The sequence below is a fragment of the Carettochelys insculpta genome, chromosome 4, assembly GCF_033958435.1.
Source record: "Carettochelys insculpta isolate YL-2023 chromosome 4, ASM3395843v1, whole genome shotgun sequence".
Lineage (NCBI taxonomy): Eukaryota > Metazoa > Chordata > Testudines > Carettochelyidae > Carettochelys > Carettochelys insculpta.
This window is the reverse complement of record NC_134140.1, coordinates 32318062-32339136: the sequence shown is the minus strand read 5'-3', so window position 1 is coordinate 32339136 and position 21075 is coordinate 32318062. Positions and strand designations below refer to the sequence as shown.

Sequence of the window (21075 nt, the reverse complement as noted above, 5' to 3'; positions counted from 1 at the left end):
GGATGTGACTTGTAAATGACCTATGCTACACTTGGAGTACAAGGGTTTAAGATAGAGTTAGTTCCCTTGGTATTAGTTATATTTAGTGTTAATGATTTCACTGATGGCCTCACCATGGTTTAAACATTGTCCATTACGTTAGGAAGAGATCCTCAACAATGATCCCCAAACGTGGTGCTTAGTGTACTTGGACGAGGCAGCTTCCTCTTATCATACCTTAAAACAAGGTAAGGGTTTGGCTGTGCCTGGAATTTGCTTCTCACAAAATGGAAAGGAAGGGGTCTGGAAGGGAGGACCATTATATTGTAGCATGTCCACCAATAGATTGTTTTTTAAAATTCATTACCTGCAAGGTATACCACCTTTAGAGTAAATGGCAGAAAATGCAGAAGGAGCTCTTGAATGATCCCCAAACTGAGTGGACAAAAAAATAAAATACATTAGTTACTCATTATCATATTTCAATCATAAGCATTATAAATGCACTTTTGTATTGCAGTATAGGGAGAAATATGGCAAACAATCTTGTGATCAAAAAATAATTGTAAAGATACTACAGAGATGGGATGGGAAAAGAATTCCAACATCTAATTAAATAAGGATAACCTCACAGCGGTATGTTACTACTATTTGGTTAAAGTAAATAATATGCTCATCGTGGGTGAATTTTTCATTTCCCATCCCATTTTTTCTACTTTCTCATGCAAGTGGCCCCATAGCAGGAGGGAGGTGGAATGGGAGTCTCTTCATGCAAGTACGGGGACAGCATGGCTCCTGGACTCTCCGATTCTTCTGCTAGTAGACAGACAGCATGAAGCCTGACTTGAATGACTATGTGGATACTGAGACAAGAAGTTTGATAGTCAGTGAGGACTGGAAGAGTGGTCAGAGAGGAGACAGACTAGCTTGGCACGGATACTTGGAGTCACTGAGGAGGAAAGGCTGTGCAGCCATAATTTGGCCGCCTACTGCATGTGTTGTGATATAGTTTTTATCCACAGAACCCCAGCCCCACTGAGTGCACACAGTGGACTTGCTCTGGAAATGAAATAATGTTGTACAGTGAAAGAGGCTGGAAGCAGGACCTATTTTTTTCTTTTCTTTTCTTTTCCCAGAAACTGAAACCTGTGTAATGAAGGATACAGACATTTCGAAGAGGATAAAATGCTGTCTCATGGTTAAGACGGTAGAATACTACCATAAAGAAATGGATTCTATTCCTGCCTCTTCCTGAGAGTTCCTACATGATGACATTAACCAAGCACTTAAGGCAAAATTTCTCCTAGGTGTTTGTGGATTGTGTTTGCATAGCCTGAGACCCTAGAATGCTGTACACTCACAGTTGGAGCTAAACTCCATAGAAGTTGTGTTTTGATCATAGAGTGCTATATAAGCTAAATACTCTGAAATTATCAAGTCCTAGGAATCTCAGACTGAACATCCAAAATTAGTAGACACTTTAAAAAAAAACAAAAGCCTTTCTCTGAGTCTCATTTCCCTACTAGCAAAATGGGGATACGACTGTCCCTTTCTTCTCTTGAGAACTGTCACAAGCAACTGATTTATTTGCTGTTTTTTATGAGTACTAGGTGATCTTCCAGCTATCACTTGATCTCTGCCTCAGTTTGGAAGCAGATGATCATCATATATGAGGCTAGGCCCAACTCCTATTAAAGGGAGTGATAGCTAGATTATGTTGAAAACCCTTTTGCTTCCAGGGTTGTGTGTGTGTTATTTTTTTCCTTTAAGAAAAAACAGAGAAAACAAATTTTTTACAGAGTAAAACCAATCCTAAAAATAGAGAGGTTGTTGTCAAATATCCTTGTGAAAGTGGTAAGGATACTGGGTGATTAATAACATGATTAAGGATGCTAGAGATACGGGATGATTAATAACAAAATTGAAGCTTCAATTCACAAATCAAGTGAAGAGTCTCCAACAGTTATTCCTATTTTGGTAAGAAATGTTTTCTTCAGCTATCCTCAAATAAGAAAGGAGATAGTCTTGAAAACGATGTTGATGTGCACAATGTTTGCCTATTCTTTCTAGGTCATTCCACCTCAGATCCATGAGGGTTTTAACAGCAACAGTCATAGGTATTTTATACACTTATTTTGTCAGTCTAATCCTGGCAGTTCAATAAAGAAAAGGATCTTAACGCACTGGCACTACTTTTTTGTTTTAAGGTGAAAAAATGTAACCTCTAAATTTTTTGAAGAACTTCCCCATAGTGATTCCTAGAGCACAGCTTTCAGGGATGAAAAAAATCTAATCGTGATTTAAAAATTGGTGGTGATAGAATTCAAAATGAATCTTGGCTAACTGTCCAACAGTTAGTTAATGTCACCAGTAATTTCCATTTATTTCCAGACTGTATTTCTCAGGCTTCAACTTTCAGCTGTTGAATAATTATATCTTTTTTCAACTAGATTGATGAGCCCATTATTAAATATTTGTTCCCCACGTAGGTACACTTTGATAGGGTGGGCAAATACTGGCCCATGGTCTGGATCCAGTCTGCCATGGTTAGCCTCTGGCAGGCCCCCACCTGTATATTTACCTGCGCCTCCAAAGGTATTAGACAATCACAGCTCTCATTGGCTGTGGATTGCTGTTCACAGCCAGTGGAAGCCGGGGGGACAGGGAGAGTGGTGTGTCAGTCTGTGCTGCTTCTGGCCACTCCCATTGAACATGAACAGTGATCTGCAGACAACAAAAGCCACAGTCGCTGCACAGCTGCGGATGTCCAGGTAAATATAGTGATGGTAGTGAGCTACTGCTTTTCTATTATCCACCCCTGCACTATGATCAAGTCACCTTTTAACCTTCTCTTGGTTAAGTTGAATAGATTGAGCTCCTTTAGCCTACTAATGCAACACATATTTTTCTAACCCTTTAATTATTCTCATGTCTCTTCCTGCAACCTCTACAATTTCTTACAGTACTGACTCTCAGACACATGGACTGGACAAAACATTTCTTCAGTAACAACATCACTGCTAATACAGAGGCAAAAAATTTCTGTGTGCGTGCATCCAAGGACTGGATTAGACCTTTGGCAACAGCTCCTCTGTAAGCTCATGTTGAGCTAATTATCCACCATGACCCTAAAATCTTTTGAGGAGTCAATGAATCCCAGGATTAGAGTCACTCATCCTCTCAGTATGTCTACACACTTTGTTTCTAGATGTACACTTTTTATATTTAGCTGTAGGAAAATGCTCCAACTATTTGTACATTCAGAACTGGCAACCTCTTTCTTCAGGAACATTAACTGAAAAGAATGCAGTATCAAAATTTGACAATTATTTCCAGCCAATTTTGACAAACCCATTTGGTAGAGATTTGCTGTAGATCAGCAAACTAGTTATCAGTTTTGTTAGCAACATTTGAAATCAACACTCTAGTAAAAAACAGTAAAATTTCCAGTGTCTTTTGTTTTTCCAGCTAGTGAAACAAGACATGTTAACTTTCACATCAAATTGAGCCTGTGTTGCCTAAAGGGCTTGCAACTTATTTTTGAACAATTTTATGTTCTGGAAAATACAGGACAATATAAAATAAGAAAAACCCTAGAAAAACATAAATCTTCTGTACTCAAAGATTTATACTGTCCTGAGTGCCATAATTTTGGTGGTGCTCTCACTTTCTGTTTGACCCTACTCATTTACATTGGTAAAGAAGTATAGATGTTTTTAGGGGTGGGGAAAAGAAAATATTTACAAATAGTGATTCTACATACCGGATCAATAGTTTTAGGGTTAAGTTTATCACTAGGCTTGGATTGTGGCCTTGACACAAGAGCTGGAGAACTAGATGAAGATGAAGATGTCTTGTTTTTCTGTATTGCAGTCTTTGGCTTTATTTGGAAAGCTGATGACATTCTCTTATCATAACTTTCTAAAATAAAAAAGGAAAGAAATCTAAGAAACAAAGTTCTCATTCCCACTTGATAGCAAATTAAGAGCTTTAACAGTGATTTTTGTTGTGCCCATATCTCACATTCTTGGGTGGTGTGCAAGTAACGCACGAAATTCGAACCAATGCACAGAAGTCATGAATTGCGGAACACCCAAAATAGTGCAGAGTACGTACCAACCGCTCCATTTTTCAAACAGATGTCTTCACATCTCTTTGTATCCTGCATTGCTGTCCTTTAACACTCTGCTAGAGTGACACCTGCAGCAAAGTGAAATTGAGTTCAGTCAGTTTCACACTGCTGCTAGTGCCGCACTTGAAACACAATGCTGTTTTCTGAAGGGATGGTGATTGTGAATAAATACAAACAGTGGAGGAAGCAAAAAACATTAAAAGAGATGGGAAAAAAGGGAAAAAAGTGAATGTTAGTGCCAGGAGCGATTAAAAAGACATTGAAAGACAGCAAAACCAGAGAACAATAAATAGTGAGAAAGGTAGAAATGAAGAAAACCAGACACACAAAATGGTAGTAAAACCAAAACCAAGATGAACAAAAATTCAAAAATTAACTTTCTGAATTCAGAACACATTAAAAAACTAATTACAAAATACGTACCTATAGGCTGTGTTTACACAAGCATATTCATTCAAAATATTTTTCTAAAGGAGGGGCTCTTTCAAAAGATCCTACAAAATGCATTCTTTCAAAGTACTTTTGAAAGAATGTGGCACTCCTTTAGAAAGAAAACGTATGTAGATGCCCCACAGACCATTCTTCCTGAAAAAGCAGCCCCCAGGCTGCCTGATTTTTCAATCCCTGGCCCAGTCTTTCGAAAGAGCTGGGGATGTGTGAATGCTCTCTTTTGACAAAGCAGATCACTCTTTTGTGTGTGGTTGCACTCTTTTGAAAGAGATCTTCTGAAAGGACTTCTTTTAAAAAGATCACTGTAGTGTAGACATAGCCTAATCTATTAAACAAAATATTCAAAGTTTTTCTAAGCAGTTACAATGTAGACAACAATATTCTATTCTTTTAACACAAAAACGTATTTATCATTTAACATATTAAATCCTCAGTGTAACACTTCAGATAAGAACTCAGATTATTACTGAAACAATGATATATTGTTTCAAATATCAACTCACACAAGAATTAACATTATCAGAGTTAAAAGTTTTTTCAGAGATAGAGTTTTTCCTAACAAAAATATTTAAGGAAATTTGGTGACATACAAACATTTAATTCAAAGTGAATTTCTATTTATTGAGTTGGTGCTGCTGGGAATTGCTGAGAGTATATGTTCTTAAATGACTGAGTCACTCTGTACTGGGGGTGGTAGGGAGGGGAAAACATTTACCAAAATCAATTCAATTCTTGATTTACATCTTGGATTCTCCTCCACGTTTTTTCTTCCCTCACTGCCCACCTTGGAATACTGGTATGCCATGACTATATTGCTGGTTTATTTTTAAAAAAATGATTCACTATAATACTGCTTAAAAGCCCTGTAGATGCGCAGGAAAGTGTTAAATAAAATTCATTAATTATTGACAGGACATATTTACGTCTAAAAATATGAAAGCACGTAATACAATAAAGTTGACAATGATTCTACAGATACAAGTGATAACGTTTCCATGTAATACAATTCTTTGATTTTGTATATAGTAAACCCTCAAAATACGTGATTGCGAGTTGTGCTTAACTCACATTAATGCAAGTTAAGTGCAACTCAAAATCCCACTCCCCCCGGCCCCAGTTCAACCCCGGCTCACCCCACCCTGCAGCCCCACTCACCACCCATGCATGGCTCTGGTTCCCCACTCCTCATGCACGGCTTTGGCTCAGATCCTGCCCCGAGCCTTGGTTCAACCCTCCAGGCCAACTTACCATCTGCTTGCAGCTCTGGCTCAACCCACCCCCACACATGGCCCCAGTTCAAATCCCTTCCTAACAATTCAAACCCCTTGCATGCAGCTCTAGTTCAACCCCCTACCCTGGTTCAACACACAGCATGTGCCTCCAGTTCAACCCCCCACTGCCCCCAGTTAAAACCCCCTGCACTTGGCTCCATCCTCCCGCCGCAGTTCAAACCCCCCGCAGCCTGACTCACCACTCCCACACATATCTCTGGCTCAACCGCTCCCCCACATTCAACCATCTGCCCCCCTCTCCCCCACCAGACACAGCTCCGGCTCAACTCCACTCCCCACCCCTCTGCCCTCCTCCCACAGCCCCAGCCCACTGCCAGGCTTAGCCCTCCCCAAATGCCCCCTCCCCGGACTTATCTTGCAAAAGGAGCTCCAGGTGCTCTTGCTGCTTCCCCAGCTGCAGAACAAAAGCCACCTTCTGCTTATGTGAAATTCAGGTTATGGAGGGTTCGTGGGAACTGAACCCTCATGTAAATCAAGGGTCTACTCTACAGTAATCTCTCGAAAGGTGCGATTTCGAATTGCATTTAACTCGCACTGCTGAAAGTTAAAACGCAATTGAAAATCCTGCTCTCCCCCTACAGGGCCACACAGCCCCAGCTCAACTCCACCCCCTGCCACCATTGCAGCCCTAACCCACCCCAGGCTTAACCCCCCACCTTACTCACATGGCCCCCAACCCAACACCAGCCTGAACCCTCCCCAAGTGCCCCCCAACCCCAGTCCCAGGACTTACCTTTCAAAAGTAGCTCTAGGTGCTCCTACTGCTTCCCCAGCTGCAGAACATGCGTTCCACTGGGGAAAAAAGTCGCCCCCCAACTTACGTGAAATTTGAATTATGAGAGGGTGCAGAGGAATGCAACCTTCATATAACTTGAGGTACTACTGCATAATAAATTTTCATGAGGAAGTTACAGAATCACCAAATTTCTTATTACCACACACACTTCACACATTCCTGCAACTGCCAGAATAACTGGTTTCTGGATGTTGTCCAAATTATAAAAGTTCCAAATACTAAAACAAAAGTTGAAGATTAAATTATAGTATATGTCAGGCAAACAATTCAATATTGTTGTTGGTACCAACATTTAAAATCTATATTCAACCGTAATTATGCTGCTCTTGCTAAAATACAGAATTAGCAATTGGACAAGAAACCATATTCAGCAGGAGAAATGTGGAACATATTTTCCTCAGCAAAGTATTCAAGAAGTTCACATAATTAGATGCATGATCCATATCTAAATAGCAAACAATATGTAATCTCAAAAAGTTAGCTAACTCTCTCCTCACGTCCCCCAGACACTGGCAATCTAAAGGAGGAACCAGCATAGGGGCTATCTACCCAGGCTATACAACACTCTCATCCCTACTCATAAATAGTAACCTAATAATAGGAAGCTGAGAAGTTAAGGAACACAGAAAAACAAGGTGGAGGCAGAGGAGGGAGCAGTAATGCTGTGGGTCATATAGAAGGACTCCCCTCTGATTGCCACAAGAGATTCATCAGATGAAAAGGGGATGTTTCATGTGCAGTTTATGTCTAGGAGTGAAACCATAATGGCACGTTGAAAATTATAATTCTGTACAAGCACACAGCAGGGTCCTATATGTATATGGAACATATGAAGAGATTAAGGTCTGTGGATGGTGCATGTGGGGAAACATGAGCATACAGCACTCTATACTGCATATTTGAGTATTATAGGTATATGGGAGGCACATTACAGGGCTATATGAGGCAATGAACAAGGACATATACAAGAATGTAAGTAGGGCTTTGTGGGAGCCATACACATCTATTTGATTCTTGTACAGTTCCAGGGAAATTATAGCTCTACGTATATGGCCACACAGGAAGACCGAGCTGGTATGCAATGTACACGGAAAAACACAAAAAAAAAAACCCACCATGTGGCATGGGTTGCATGTGGAGGAGCTACAGAGCTACAAAAGATTGTTAGGCTCTGGGGGGGCGGGGTGTAGTCAGAGATCAGGAGAAACGCGAATTTGGTAATGTGGATGTCTCCAGGGCTCTAGCGGGGTTGTGCGGTTCAACTCCATGGGGCTTGTGGTCGGGGCTCGGGTTGCAGATGCAGAGTTGGGTCCTAGGGGTGTTTAAAGGGCTCTGCAAGAGTTGGGTACGTGGGAGTATTTGCAGGGCTCTGGAGGATCCAGAAATTAGCCTCAAGGGGTGGTAGCAGGGGACGGATAGCGGGGCTTTGAGGTATTGCTGGAGCCTGAACCTCCAGTCTGGAGAAAGGTAGGGCTGCGCGGCCCTAGCTCCAGTGGTTACAGCCTGCTGGGGGAGAAGAATATGTGGCACTTCGCCTTCAGAGTAGCGCTCCACCCGACCCGCTGCCGGTCGCTTGCCGCCATTCTTACCGGCTCCGCCACGCGCCGAGGCTGTGCCGCTGCTCTAGCAGAGCGACACCTTCCGTCCTCCAGCCGGTTGCTAAGGAATCGCTGCTGGGTCTACGGGCAGCGGAAAGGCCAAATTTCCTTCAGAGAAGCTGCGGGGAAGGTTGGGGAGCATGCGCGGATGTGGACGGGCTCAGCCGCAATGGATGACGGGCAGTCCGCAGAATCCTCCTAGCTCAGGTTCTATGTTGAATCTCGCCGTAGGCGTGAGCGGCCGCGCGGCTCACGGCAATTAGCCCGTAGGGGGCAGGGCGGAGGAGTTGGAGTACCTACCGTAGCGGGGCTGCCCTCTCTACGTTGTCACAAATGGTGTCCGGTCTGCTTGGTCCGGAAGCGTTGGCAACCAAAGCAAGCGCCTCTTTTTCCCTCACACCAGCAGGAAGACGAGCTCCCACCAGGAGCTGGGCAATAGCTTCCCTTTCAGCGCCAGAATAGCCACTTGTAGACGAGGATACGCACTTAATGTGTAGTTGCTTCTTTTGGCTAAAACAGGTGCAATAAAGCTATTGGCTATTCTCCCATAAGAGAAACCAAACCACCAAAAAAAAAAAAGGAAACTATTCCACCGTGCTGGCTACCACTAAGACATAAAAGCAGTTTCCTGAGGCATTCTGGGCCTTGTATCACCACCAAAACACTGAACTTTATGACAAACGCTCATTTTATACAAATTTTGTCAAATATAAGGTCTCTTCTGATCCCAAAGGACAAGCCACTCACCCAGGTTAGTATGTAACTCAGATCTTAGTGAGGCTGTTAACGTTTACCCCACTAACTGGAAAGCCTCACCCTGAATGGATGAGGCTTACCAGTTACAGTTAACCAGTATGAGCTGGAGCAGGTGCCCATAGGGGTTGCTCCAGCCCTGCAGGGCTGCTGTGGGTTGGGACACTCCAGCTGGGCCAGAGTAGCCCCATCTCTAGTGGGAGGAGTGGCTGGGAAGGGAGGAAGGCAACTGGGGAGGACACTCTGCCACAGATAAGGGCTTCCATGTCTGGCACACTGGGGCATGGGCTGCATAGACGGAGGCTGTTCCAAGCAAGCCAGAGCGCCCTTGGTCTTCAGCGCTCCCAGGCCAGGCTGCTGTGGAAAGGAGTTGCTTACGCAGGGCTGGAGCACCCCCTACCAGTAGCAGTGCCACAGACTGTGACACTCAGGCTAGGCCAGATCAGCCTTGGTCCCCAGCGTGCCACAAATGGGGGCAATCCAGCCTGCCCAGAGAAGCCCTTGTTTGTGGCAAGAGGGCCTAGCAGCATCTACAGCCACCCTCCTTCCACCTGTTTCATCAGTTAACTGGGTAAACCTAGTGTTTCATTGCTTAATCAATTAAATTGTACATCCCTAGCTCTTACCCCCAAAATCACACTGTTGCTTATCCTTTAGAATCTAAAATAGAAAGAAAGAAAGAAAGAAAAAGAAAAGGCTGATACATACAATAAATGCAAAGTTACTGATTCATGCTTCTAACAGTGATGGAATAAACTTCTAGTCTTAAGTCAAATCTTTGGTTGCTTCCAGATATCTTCAGTCCCTTGGTTAGGCTGCTCACGGTATAATTATACTGTCCAGAGGTTGGAGCAAGAAGGAGGCAAAATGGAGATGTTTCCAGGGTTTTTTTGTGGCTTCTCCTATGTGGAAGGAATTTCATTGTTCTTTCTATGAAAAATTATAGGTAAAGATGGAATATGGAGTCACATTGGAAAAATCACATGTTCATGCATAATTTTCTTTCGTCATAGCAGCAGACAGTACCTATACGTCTGATGGAACATCTATAGGAATGTAGTTGGTTTCTTCTAGGGTCCATTATGAGTTGTGGCTCTTGATGAGCCACTTAGTTTGATCTTCCTCTCCAAGGTATGCTGCCTGGATTTTACTCCAGGAGCAAACATTTGAAATGCAAGTATGGAGCCAATACTCCTAATTTCAAATACTTACATGCATACAAATAGCGTAATCATATTCAGTAAATCATAAACTTTTCATAGGTATCTTACATGCCACATTTTGTACAAGCTTTGTTGCAAATATATAACAATGATCAATGTCATATTTTAAACAGATAACATCACACGCTGAAACAGGGTTTAAAATTGGAAAAATTATAATTAATTTGGTATAAAAGAGTGGTGGTAGTGCCAGTACCCTTTGGACTGCTTAGACTCGTAGTTAGTTTTAATAAGGCTTTTGATGAAATAAAAATAAATTAGTTTAATTTAGAAAATTCAGTAGTAGGCATCCTTTGATCCCGAGGGATCATGGGTTTGCGCCCCAGTTGGACTGATTCGAGCAGCGTCTTCTGTGGCTGTGCAATCCAATCCAGGAGTGGCAGTCCCTTCCACACTGTGAGCAGCAGTAAGCAGATGTCGCTCTGGTATCACAGGCACGGATCTTCCTGAGAGCTCTTCTGTCTTCCGCTTCCTTCACCAAGGTAGTTTCATACACAGCAAGAGCTTCCTTCACTCCCTGTTTCCAGGCATGCCTGTCTGAGACGAACGAATGCCAGGGGTTCACACTGATAGAGCGCTGAGGTCATGCTTGCACATGTCCTTGTAGAGCAATTTAGGTCGCCCTTTCAGCCTCTTTCCAGACGCCAGTTCACCAAAGAGGAGGTCCTTCAGTATTTGGCCATCCATCATGCGTGAGACACGGCCCAGCCAGCGCATACACCTCTGTTTGAGAAGGGTGAACATGGAGGCAGTGCCTGCCCTCTCAAGCACTGTGCTATTGGGGACCCTGTCCTGCCATGAGATATTGAGTATGCACCTAAGGCAGCGCATGTGGAATGTGTTGAGCCACTGCTCTTGTTTTGAGCGCAAAGTCCATGTTTCACTGGCGTACAGTGGTGTGCTCAAAACACAGGCTGTGTAGACCTGCACCTTGGTGTGTACAGTGAGTTTATTGTTAGCCCATACTCTCATCATCAACCTGGAGAACGTTGTGGCAGCTTTTCCAATGCGCTTGTTGATCTCGCTATCAAGTGACAAGTTGTCCGAGATCGTTGAGCCTAGGTACACGAACTCATGGACGACTTCCAGTTCGTAGTCTAGCACGTTGATAGATGGCTCATTACCCATGTTTTGGCCCATCACCCGGGTCTTCTTTAAGCTGATTGTGAGGCCAAATTCCATACATGCATCCGCAAAGCGAGTTATGAGTGACTGCAGTTCCTGCTGTGTGAGCAGCAATAGCTGCATCGTCAGCAAAAAGGAACTCCCTTAGACGCTTCGTAAGCACCCTGGTCTTCACTCTAAGCCTCGACAGTTTGAAGAGGTTGCTATCCATTCTCATGCGGAGAGAGATGCCCTCTGTAGCAGTTCCGAAGGCATATTTGAGCAAAACTGCAAAGCAGATGCCGAACAGTGTTGGAGCCAGCACACACCCCTGCTTCACTCCGCTGAGAATCAAAAAGGGTTCGGATGTAGATCCGTTGTATATGACAGTCCCCTTCATGCCTTCATGGAAGGCCCTAATAATGCTGAGCAGAGTTGGGGGACAGCCGATCTTAGCCAGAATCATGAACAGACCTTTTCTGCTGACGAAGTCAAATGCCTTGGTCAGGTTGATGAAGGCAATATACAGAGGTTTGTTCTGCTCCCTGCACTTTTCTTGTAGTTGCCTAACAGAGAAAACCATGTCTATGGTGGACTATTCAGCTCTGAACCCACACTGAGACTCAGGGTAGACTCTCTCCGCAAGACCATTGAGCCTCTTCAGAACAACACGTGCAAATTGCTTCCCCACGGTACTGAGAAGGGAGATACCGCGATAGTTGTTACAATCACTTTTGTTACCCTTGTTCTTGTAGATAGTAACGATGTTAGCATCCCTCATATCTTGTGGTACGCTGCCTTCTCTCCAGCATTGGCAAAGTATTCCATGCAGCTCTGAAACTAGGGTACCGTTGGTGCATTTGAGGATTTCTGAGGGAATACCGTCTTTCCCTGGGGCTTTTCCAGAAGAGAGTGCTTTTAGTGCATTGCTGAGTTCCTCCAAGGTGGGCTCAGCATCGAGTTCAATCATGGTGGGCAGAGGCTCGATGGCATTCAGGGCTTTCTCTGTAACTATGGTCTCTCTGGCGTACAACTGTGAGTAGTGTTCCACCCAGCATTCCATCTGCTTGGTTCTGTCCTTCAAGACCTCGCCTGTGGCCGACTTAAGTGGGGCAGTCTTTCTTTGTGATGTACCGATGGCCTGCTTGATCCCATTGTACGTTCCTCGCATGTTACCAGTGTGCACGGCCTGCTGAATCTTGGAGCAGAGTTGGAGCCAGTAATTGTTGGCACACCACCGAGCAACCTGCTGCACTTGACTCCGAGCAGACTGGAGCGCCTGCAGGTTCACCTCACTGGGAGAGGACCTGTATGCAGCCAGTGCCTGTCTCTTCTTCTCAATCAGGGGCATCAGCACTTCAGTGTGGGCTTCAAACCAATCAGCAGACTTGACTGTCTTCTTCCCAAAGGTAGATGTCGCAGTATTATAGATAGAGTCCCGTAGTTGTTCCCATCTCTTGCTGATATCAGTGTCGTCCGGGTGGGGCAAGGCCTCTTCAAGTGCTTGGACAAACTCGCCTACTTTTGAAGGGTCACGAGTCTTGCCAGTGTCAACGCACAGCCTCCCTTCCTTTTTGGAGCGAAAGAATGTTCGCAGCTGGGTGTGCACCTTACTACACACGAGCAAATGGTCAGTGTCACAGTCTGCACTGTGGTAGCTACGTGTCACCCTGACATTACCTAAAAGACTGCGTTTGGTGAGGACAAGGTCAAGCTGGTGCCACTGTTTCGATCTTGGGTGTCGCCACAAAACTTTGTGCTGGGGTTTGACATTGAAGAAGGTATTGGTTACGCAGAGGTCATGTTGGGAGCAGAGTTCAAGGAGGCGCTGTCCGTTTTCATTCATCTTCCCTGTTCCAAACTGTCCCAGACAGGATGGCCAGCCGTGGTGGTTGCTGCCAACTCTGGTGTTGAAGTTGCCAAGGATGAATAGCGGCTCATGGGAGGGTACCTCACTGATGGCAATGCTAAGTTCATCATAGAACTTGTCCTTAAGTTCTTGGGCAGAAGTTAAAGTAGGCGCATAGACACTGAAGATGTTGACCATGCCCACTGGTGTTTGAAGCTGGATTTTCAGCAATCTCTCAGTTCCCACATTTGGTGGTATGACTGAGCCAACTAGGCTGTTTCTGATTGCGAAGGCAACACCGTGTTCCCTGGTCTCTTCTGGAGGCTTCCCATGCCAGAAAAAGGAAAAGTCCTTCTCCCTGAGACATCCAGAGGACGATAGCCTTGTTTGCTGGAGGGCCACAATGTCCATCCGCAGTCTTCTTAGCTCATTGTTAATGATTGCTGTCTTCCGGGGGTTACGAATGCTCTGTAGGTCTTCTGTAAGGCCCTGAGTCATGGTCCTTACATTCCATGTGCCCAACCTGAAGGCTGGATTATTTTGTTGCTTGTTTGTTTTGCAACGTTAACGATCCACCTGTTGGTGATTCCCTAAGCCCCACCCACTCAGTGGAGCAAGTGGACTGTGGTGAGGCAGCACCTACTTGGCTGGGGGCTGCCCAGCTTGAGGCGGGCGGTAGCTGCCCAATGAGATCCAAAGACCTCTCCCACCATTGGAAGCAACCCCTGGCGCATCACTGTATGCCAGTCGAGTGCAGTGGCTTAATACCGGTAACTGCTGCTTCCCGTGTTGTGTCACCGCTCAGAAAGCGTTGCTGGAGTGTCCTGTCCAGGGCACAGGCCTGGGCAAGTGAGTTTGAAGGACCAGCTGATGCCCAGCAGCAGGTTTCCCCTCTCCACGCCACTGATGTAATCCAAGGGAAAGGCAGAAGCCAGTACAGCTTGGCACCAATGTCGTCGCAGGAGCTGCCAGAGTGAGATTGAGCACAACCTCAAACTGCCTTAGGGGTCCATCTCCGGATTTTTCCTCGGGGTTTACTCCCGAAGCCTTTCCCATGACTAGGTATTGCCGCAAGGCAGCGGAAGTTTTAAATCAGAGTTTCCTTCTCCTAGGTGGGCGGCCTTCCCAGGCTGACGAGCCCCATCTGCCCGAAGCAACTGGTTTTAAGGCACCAGTCACCCCTTCTCCTGTTAGTGCAAACAGTTTTGCCGGGCTTAGAAACTAAGCCACACGTGAAGGCCAGGAGCTGGACTTCGGTTGTCAGAGGCTATTGGAGATGCACACCATGGGAGCATTTTATAGATAGTGGGAGCTTATCCCAACTACCACCCGCCTATGACAACCCTTGAAACCACTATGGAAAATCCAGTAATGGCAGACTTAAGGTAATGGAAGAGACCACTTCCTGTGGATGATCTCATTTCTAAGATCCACATCAAAATTTGGCCAAACAGAGCAGCCATTCTACTTAGAGCCCCTGCGTGGTCCAGGCAACATCATTTAACCACGCTGCTGTCTCTGTGGGTGGCTAGGCTGAAAACATACCTCCTGTTCCATGACCTTCTGACTCAGGATTATGGCCAGCTGCAGCATCCAATCCTGGAGTTTCCACCTCAACAGTGTGAAAGCTCCATAGCTAAATTACCTTGAGCACCAGTGTTCAGACCGGGTTCATGGCATCTTAATGGATAACTGTAAGCTTTCAACCCCAGGCTGCTTACATAGGTAAGTGGAAAAGTTTTTACCTCCTCTGGTGCCTTCGGGAGGAAATTCCTCCTCAGCCAGCCACTATTCCTCGGCTGTTGGACTGTCTCCTCAATCTTATGTATCAGGGCCTGGCTGTGTTGTCCATTAAGGTCCACCTGTCGCCAATTTCAGCATTCCATCTCTGCTTGGGGACCTAGTTCCTATTTGGGAACCCGGTATGGGTCAAGTCCTTAAAGGGCTGGATAGGTTTTATCCTCAGGTGTGGAAACCCCTGCCACATTGGGACCTTAATTTGATCCTCTCTTAGCTGAGCTCTTAGCTTCCTTGTTGCTAGCCTACCTCTTGTATAACAGTGGCCCCTCTGGTAGCTGTCACTTCCACCTGAAGGGTGTCAGAGTTTAAGGACCTTACCTCAGAACCCCCATACACTGTGCTTTAAAAAGACAAAATACAACTGCAGCCCCACCCTAACTTCTTGCCTAAGTAACAGAGAGGGAGCTGAGTTAGTCTATATATTATCAAAACAAAAAGCAGTCAAGTAGCACTTTAAAGACAAGCTAAATAATTTATTAGGTGACCTTTCGTGGGACAGACCCACTTCTTCAGACCATAGCCATACCAGAACAGACTCGATATTTAAGGCACAGAGAACCAAAAACAGTGATCAAGGAGGACAAATCAGAAAAAAATGATCAAGATGAGCAAATCAGAGTTACTCACCTTGATCATTTTTTTCTGATTTGTCCTCCTTGATCATTGTTTTTAGTTCTTTGTGCCTTAAATATCGAGTCTGTTCTGGTATGGCTATGGTCTGAAGAAGTGGGTCTGTCCCACAAAAGCTCTCCTAATAAATTATTTTGCTAGTCTTTAAAGTGCTACTTGACTGCTTTTTCTTGCCTAAGTAGTATCACTCTTCTACATCAAGTGAGATATTTTTCTCCCTATTTTCTTTCCAAAACCACATGCTATTGTAAAGCTGACATACTCAGGTTGCCAGTCCCAGGTATAGAACCTGTAAGCAGAGGGTTTAAAGCCCCACACTCTACTATGTGAACTAAAGGCCCACTGGCTCTCAGCCCAGGCTGTAGAGCAGAGACTTCACTCACCCCAGATGAGGTCTCAGTGCCTCTGAGTCCTACATGCTTCCCTGGGCCGAGGAAGCACATCCTGAGCTTCTGAGACCTTTCAGCAGTTCTTCCCAGCCAATGCACCAGTTTTAAAGCTGACATACTCAGGTTGCTGGCCCCAGGAATAAAACCTGTAAACATAGGGTCTAAAGCCCTGCCCTCTACCACGTGAGCTAAAGGCCCCTTTGCTCTCAGCCAAGGCTGTAGGGCAGAAACTTTACTCACCCCAGATAAGGTCTCAGTGCCTCTGGATACTGCACTATGAACAGGGACAGACTGTTGAACACTTCAGACATAAGCCACACCCTCACTTTTAACATCAAGTACTCCAAACCATTGTGAAAATCTCTTCAGCTTTTCATCACTTTTGCAGATTATTTGGAAGGCCTCCCAGTCATGTCAGAGCACCTCTCGTCCTTGGTCACCACATACATCAAATTCTACTATGACTTGACTCTGCCTATTGTGGCACACTTAACCAGGGCACAGGCTTATCAGTGGCTTTTCTGGCACTGGTCCCTGTTCTGGACACCTGCAGGGTGGCAAAATGGTCCTCCATGCACATATTTGTGGTGTGTTACGCCATCATCCAGCAGAGCTGTTGTGCTGTTGAATTGAGGTCCAACCCTCTCCTCTTTGTAAACTGCTTGTAAGTCACATATTGGAATATGCAGGAACAATTATCAAAGAAGAAAAAAATATTTACTCTCTTTTATAAGTCTTGTTCTTTGTGATGTATTGTTCCTGTCCATTCCAGACCCTCCTGCCTCTCCTCTTGGACTGTTCCAGTAAGAAAAAACTGAGAGGCTATCAGGTCAGCAGGTGTGTGTGTGTGTGTATATATATATATATATATATATATATATATATATATATATATATATATATGCAATGTTAAGGCAGCGTCACCAAAGTGGGTCCCACAGCTGACCCAACAGATACCACTAGGAGAAAAAAAATCTTCCAATGGCCATTCAGGCTCTGCATGCATACATGTATTGGAATGGATAGGCGCAACACATCTCAAAGAACAACAGAACATCGAGTATCTGTATTTTTCACTTCCTGCAATGCAAAGACAAATTCAATTTCTGGTAGGGAACTTTGACAGCACCAGGGGTCACACACAGGGCAGCTGAACCCCTCCCCCCCATAGGAATACACAGGAGCCCCTAGGATGTGTAGGAATGATGCAATCAGGAGAATATTTCATCATTTCCAGATATTGCATTCAAGGCATGGTAGTCCATTACTTGTAATGGGGGATGACTCAGTAAAATACTACATACATGATAGTCCACCAAAAAATGGGACTTCCTGTCACACTATTTGACACTGGTGAGGCCACATCTGGAGTACTTCCCCCCCGCCTCCAGTATAGAAAGGATGTGGATGCATTGGACAGGGTCTGGCAGAGGGCAACAAAAATAATTAGTGGGATGGAGTATGTGAGCTACAAGGAGAGACTGAGGGATTTGGGCTTATTTAGTTTGCAGAAGAGAAGATTAAGGGGTGATTTGATAGCAGCCTTCAACGGCCTGAAGGGGAGCTCTAAGGAGGATGGAGAGCGGCTGTTCTCAGTAGTGACAGATGGCAGAACAAGGAGCAATGGTTTCAAGTTACAGAGCTGGTGGTGTAGGTTGGATATTAGGAAAAGCTATTTCACTAGGAGGGTGGTGAAGTAGTGGAATGTGTTACCTAGAGAAGGGGGTGGAATCTCCATCCCTGGAGGTTTTAAATCCCAGCTTGACAAAGTCCTGGCTGGGATGATTTTAGATAGGGTTGATCCTGCTTTAGGCAGGGGGCTGGACTTGATGAACTCCTGAGGTCTCTTCCAGCCCTAAGATTCTATGATTATGGTACCCGTGACTGGATTAGCATATGCTGAGAATGCGCAATGGAATGGACCATTCATTCATTCCCTCTGGGGCTCCTGGTGTTTGCCACTGTTAGAAGATAGGATACTAGGCTAGATGTACCTTTATTCTGACATGGTATGGCCATTCTTACGTACTTATGATCCTGCTCCCACAGATTTCTGTGGTACAAAATTTGGAACTCGTAGCACAAACAGCTTTTGATAGAACTGTATGCTCTTGAGGCAAGTATTCACATCTGATATACTTATTATATGGGTAAAACTACTTTCCTAAAGTTATTGAAGTTCAGGCTGGTCAGGAAATAGCAAGTTACTGCAGACAGGTTGTTTCAATTATCATTTTCTTCTAAACTGAATAATCTGGAATCGGAGCGAATGTAGTTTACATGCTGTTTAAGCAAACTGATATAGAGGTATCTTCATAGTTGTTAATTAGGCTGATAGTGTGAGTACAGTCTGATACATTTTCTCTAGTGGACTGCCAGAAGAATTGCAGCATCTGATGAAGTGAGTCTGTGCTTACGAAAGCTCACGCTCAAAACTTTTCTGTTAGTCTATAAGGTGCCACAGGACCCTTCATTGCTGCCAGAAGTAACTCCGAGGTACTTAGTTTTCAGTTTGCATTTTGTCCACTTGGTGGCGATCATTCATTGTCTTTTGTTCTTTGCTTTGCCTGTGCTAGCTCTGTGTAATATTACCTATTACTCATTGTTCTGTTGCTGCTGCTGTCAGTTTGGGGAATTGAACAAGGAAAAAATAAAATCCTCTATTAATTCCCACATTTAAAGTGCCAAAATAGGAGAGATTGCTGAAAAGGAAGGATACGTATTTCCTACCCAATTGCCAGAGAAACTGTTTTATTTACGGAGAAACCTTTTTCTAATTTTATCCCAGACCAGGAAACAGAGCATGTATGACATATAAAACGCTGATTAAATGCAGGTTTGCTGAACTTTATGGCCCCTGCATGGAAATAATAATAAACATGGAAATAAATGCTTTCTCCATTCATGGGAGACCTCAAAAGCCCCTGACATCCCCAGTGCCAGGAGCAATACATATGGCTGAAAGCTCCTCCCATCCTCAGTCCCAGGAGCAATACACGTGATCAGAGCACTTAGGTCTGAAGAGAACATGTTTGAGGGCAGGAGATGACCAGAGCAGAGAAGCAGTTGCTCTGCATGGCGTGCTTCTATCTATACCTGACAAGGAGTGTTTCTGTATGAAGAACTGGCGAAAGTAAATATTGTTAGAAATGGAAATAAGAGAGTACAGCAGGGGAGAGGTAGGGGCAACTGATACGGTCAGGTAACAAAATTGAATGAAAGGCTGTCCAAATGAAATGGAGGACCTAGGATTCATGAGGATGGAGCTCTTTCTTTGCATATGAGCATAGGAAAACTTACTGTAACTCAGAGGTGACTGATGTGTGGATTTTAAGGGGTGCACTTGCCAGATGTCCCTGACCTGTTTGTAGTGTTGCTAGGCAATATTGACCTCCTATGATTCGGCACATTTTCTTGTTCATCACCAGTCAGGTGCTGAAGGTGCCAGACTGGAAAGGTTTAATCTGTGTAGGTGTCTTTTTATTATTTAAATATATATAACCGAATGAGAAAGTAGGTTAGTACATCATTGTCTAACAGAATTAAAGGTTTTATGTACTTAATTTTATAAAGGCTTGCAACTGTTAGAGATGACACCACATTACCAGTTAGAATAATTTGTTTGTTATTTCTTAAATTGAGAAGGCAATGATCATTTATTCTGATTCTTTGTTTTCTATCACTTAGCAGTTTTTGACCCGCAACAATGTCATGTCCTTCACCTGTGACTACTCTGTCTTTCGCTGCCTTTGTGACAGAATCTGTCAAAAGCCTTTAGAACGTATACATAAATGGCAACTGGTTCTCCATTGTCCACTACCTTGACACAATCGAAGAGTTCTAATAGGTGAGTCAGGCAATTTTGTTGTGCAAAGACTGCTTGTTAAATCCTATCATAGTGTGATCTTCTAGATGTTTTATTATTCTATTTATATTATTGTTTCAAATAATTTACTAGGTCTACATATGAGGTCTACTAGTCTTTAATTCTCTGGGTTACCCTTGGAACATTTGTAAAATACAGATGGATCTTTTATTACTCAACAATCCATCAGTACAGTAGCTGTTTTCCATGAGATTTCTTTGTTTACCTAGCAGCTGCCATCTTACCTAGATTTGGTGATTTGCAATTTTTTTAATTATTAGTTTGCTCCAGCACCTCTTCTTGTGATCCCTCAGTTTTTCATAGTACCTTGTCTTTATAAATGGGAAAGAAGAGGCAACTCCCTACATCCTCTGTGGTGCAAGTTATGGAAAGAAATCACTTGGTCTTCCCATCAATATCCTTATCTTCTCCTTTTAGTCCCTTGTGATTTAGTGAACCATCAACTCTTTTGCAAACTTCCTGGGTTGTTTGCTTGTTTTCTCATGAGATCTATCTACCTATGAATTTCTTGAAGTTTTCTTTTACCTCTTTAGCTTTTTATTCTTTGAATCTGCTTTTCTCAGATTGTTGACCAGAGCCCCAGTTTGGAGAGTTTCAGGATACAGCATAAGGCATGTGAGGTCAGGAAAGTTCTAGCTTATCTGATCATTTTAAGGATAAATTTTTACATAGACTTTTTTTGGATTTTCTTGTTTTATTTTATTTCTGTAACGAGGTGCCTAGTTGCTAGGGTGATAGGCATAATTTGGAAAGTGATGTATAGAAAAATATAGAGATACCACTATCACCAGCTAAACTGAAACAGATCCATAGAATCTCCTCTAACTAAAGTAATAACAGTGCCAGTTCTATCTGTTAGTTTCACATGCAGTATATACAGCTTGGGTGATAAATAAATAGCCATAAATTCATTACAAAAATGTAGAACTCATATCAAATTGTGTAGATGGAAATCAAACAGTCAGTAAGAACATTCTGATAGGTGAATGTGTGACATGCACTGGGAACCACTCCAAACATGAAAAGGTAAATAATAAAATGCAAATTCTAGGGAGTTATTTTAAAAATGATTTATAACATGATAACTGCACATAATGAGCCCCCAAAACCCCATTTCAGGCAATAGAAGAATTGTGCCCAACACTTAGAATGAGATTGTTATTTAAAGATTTATATGGGGGAGAGTTCTTTGGA

At 43.8% G+C, this 21075-nt stretch overlaps 1 protein-coding gene across 5 annotated transcripts in view; it reads right to left on the bottom strand.

The window, feature by feature from the left end:
• PACRGL (parkin coregulated like) overlaps nucleotides 1-8356 on the bottom strand; it is a 34664-nt gene extending 26308 nt beyond the window's left edge. For 3 of the 5 annotated variants that reach the window (XM_074991760.1, XM_074991758.1, XM_074991756.1), the window contains exons 1-4: nucleotides 8239-8356; nucleotides 4096-4179; nucleotides 3743-3900; nucleotides 347-414 (exon numbers count right to left, since the gene is read on the bottom strand). In XM_074991760.1, coding sequence (XP_074847861.1) covers nucleotides 347-414; nucleotides 3743-3900; nucleotides 4096-4147 — 278 coding nt within the window. In that variant the 5' untranslated portion in view covers nucleotides 4148-4179; nucleotides 8239-8356. Of the gene's footprint in view, nucleotides 1-346; nucleotides 415-3742; nucleotides 3901-4095; nucleotides 4180-5276; nucleotides 5297-8238 lie in introns of those variants that run through there. The other 2 variants (XM_074991757.1, XM_074991759.1) reach the window with 2 other exon arrangements.
• Nucleotides 8357-21075: the final 12719 nt, after the last annotated feature.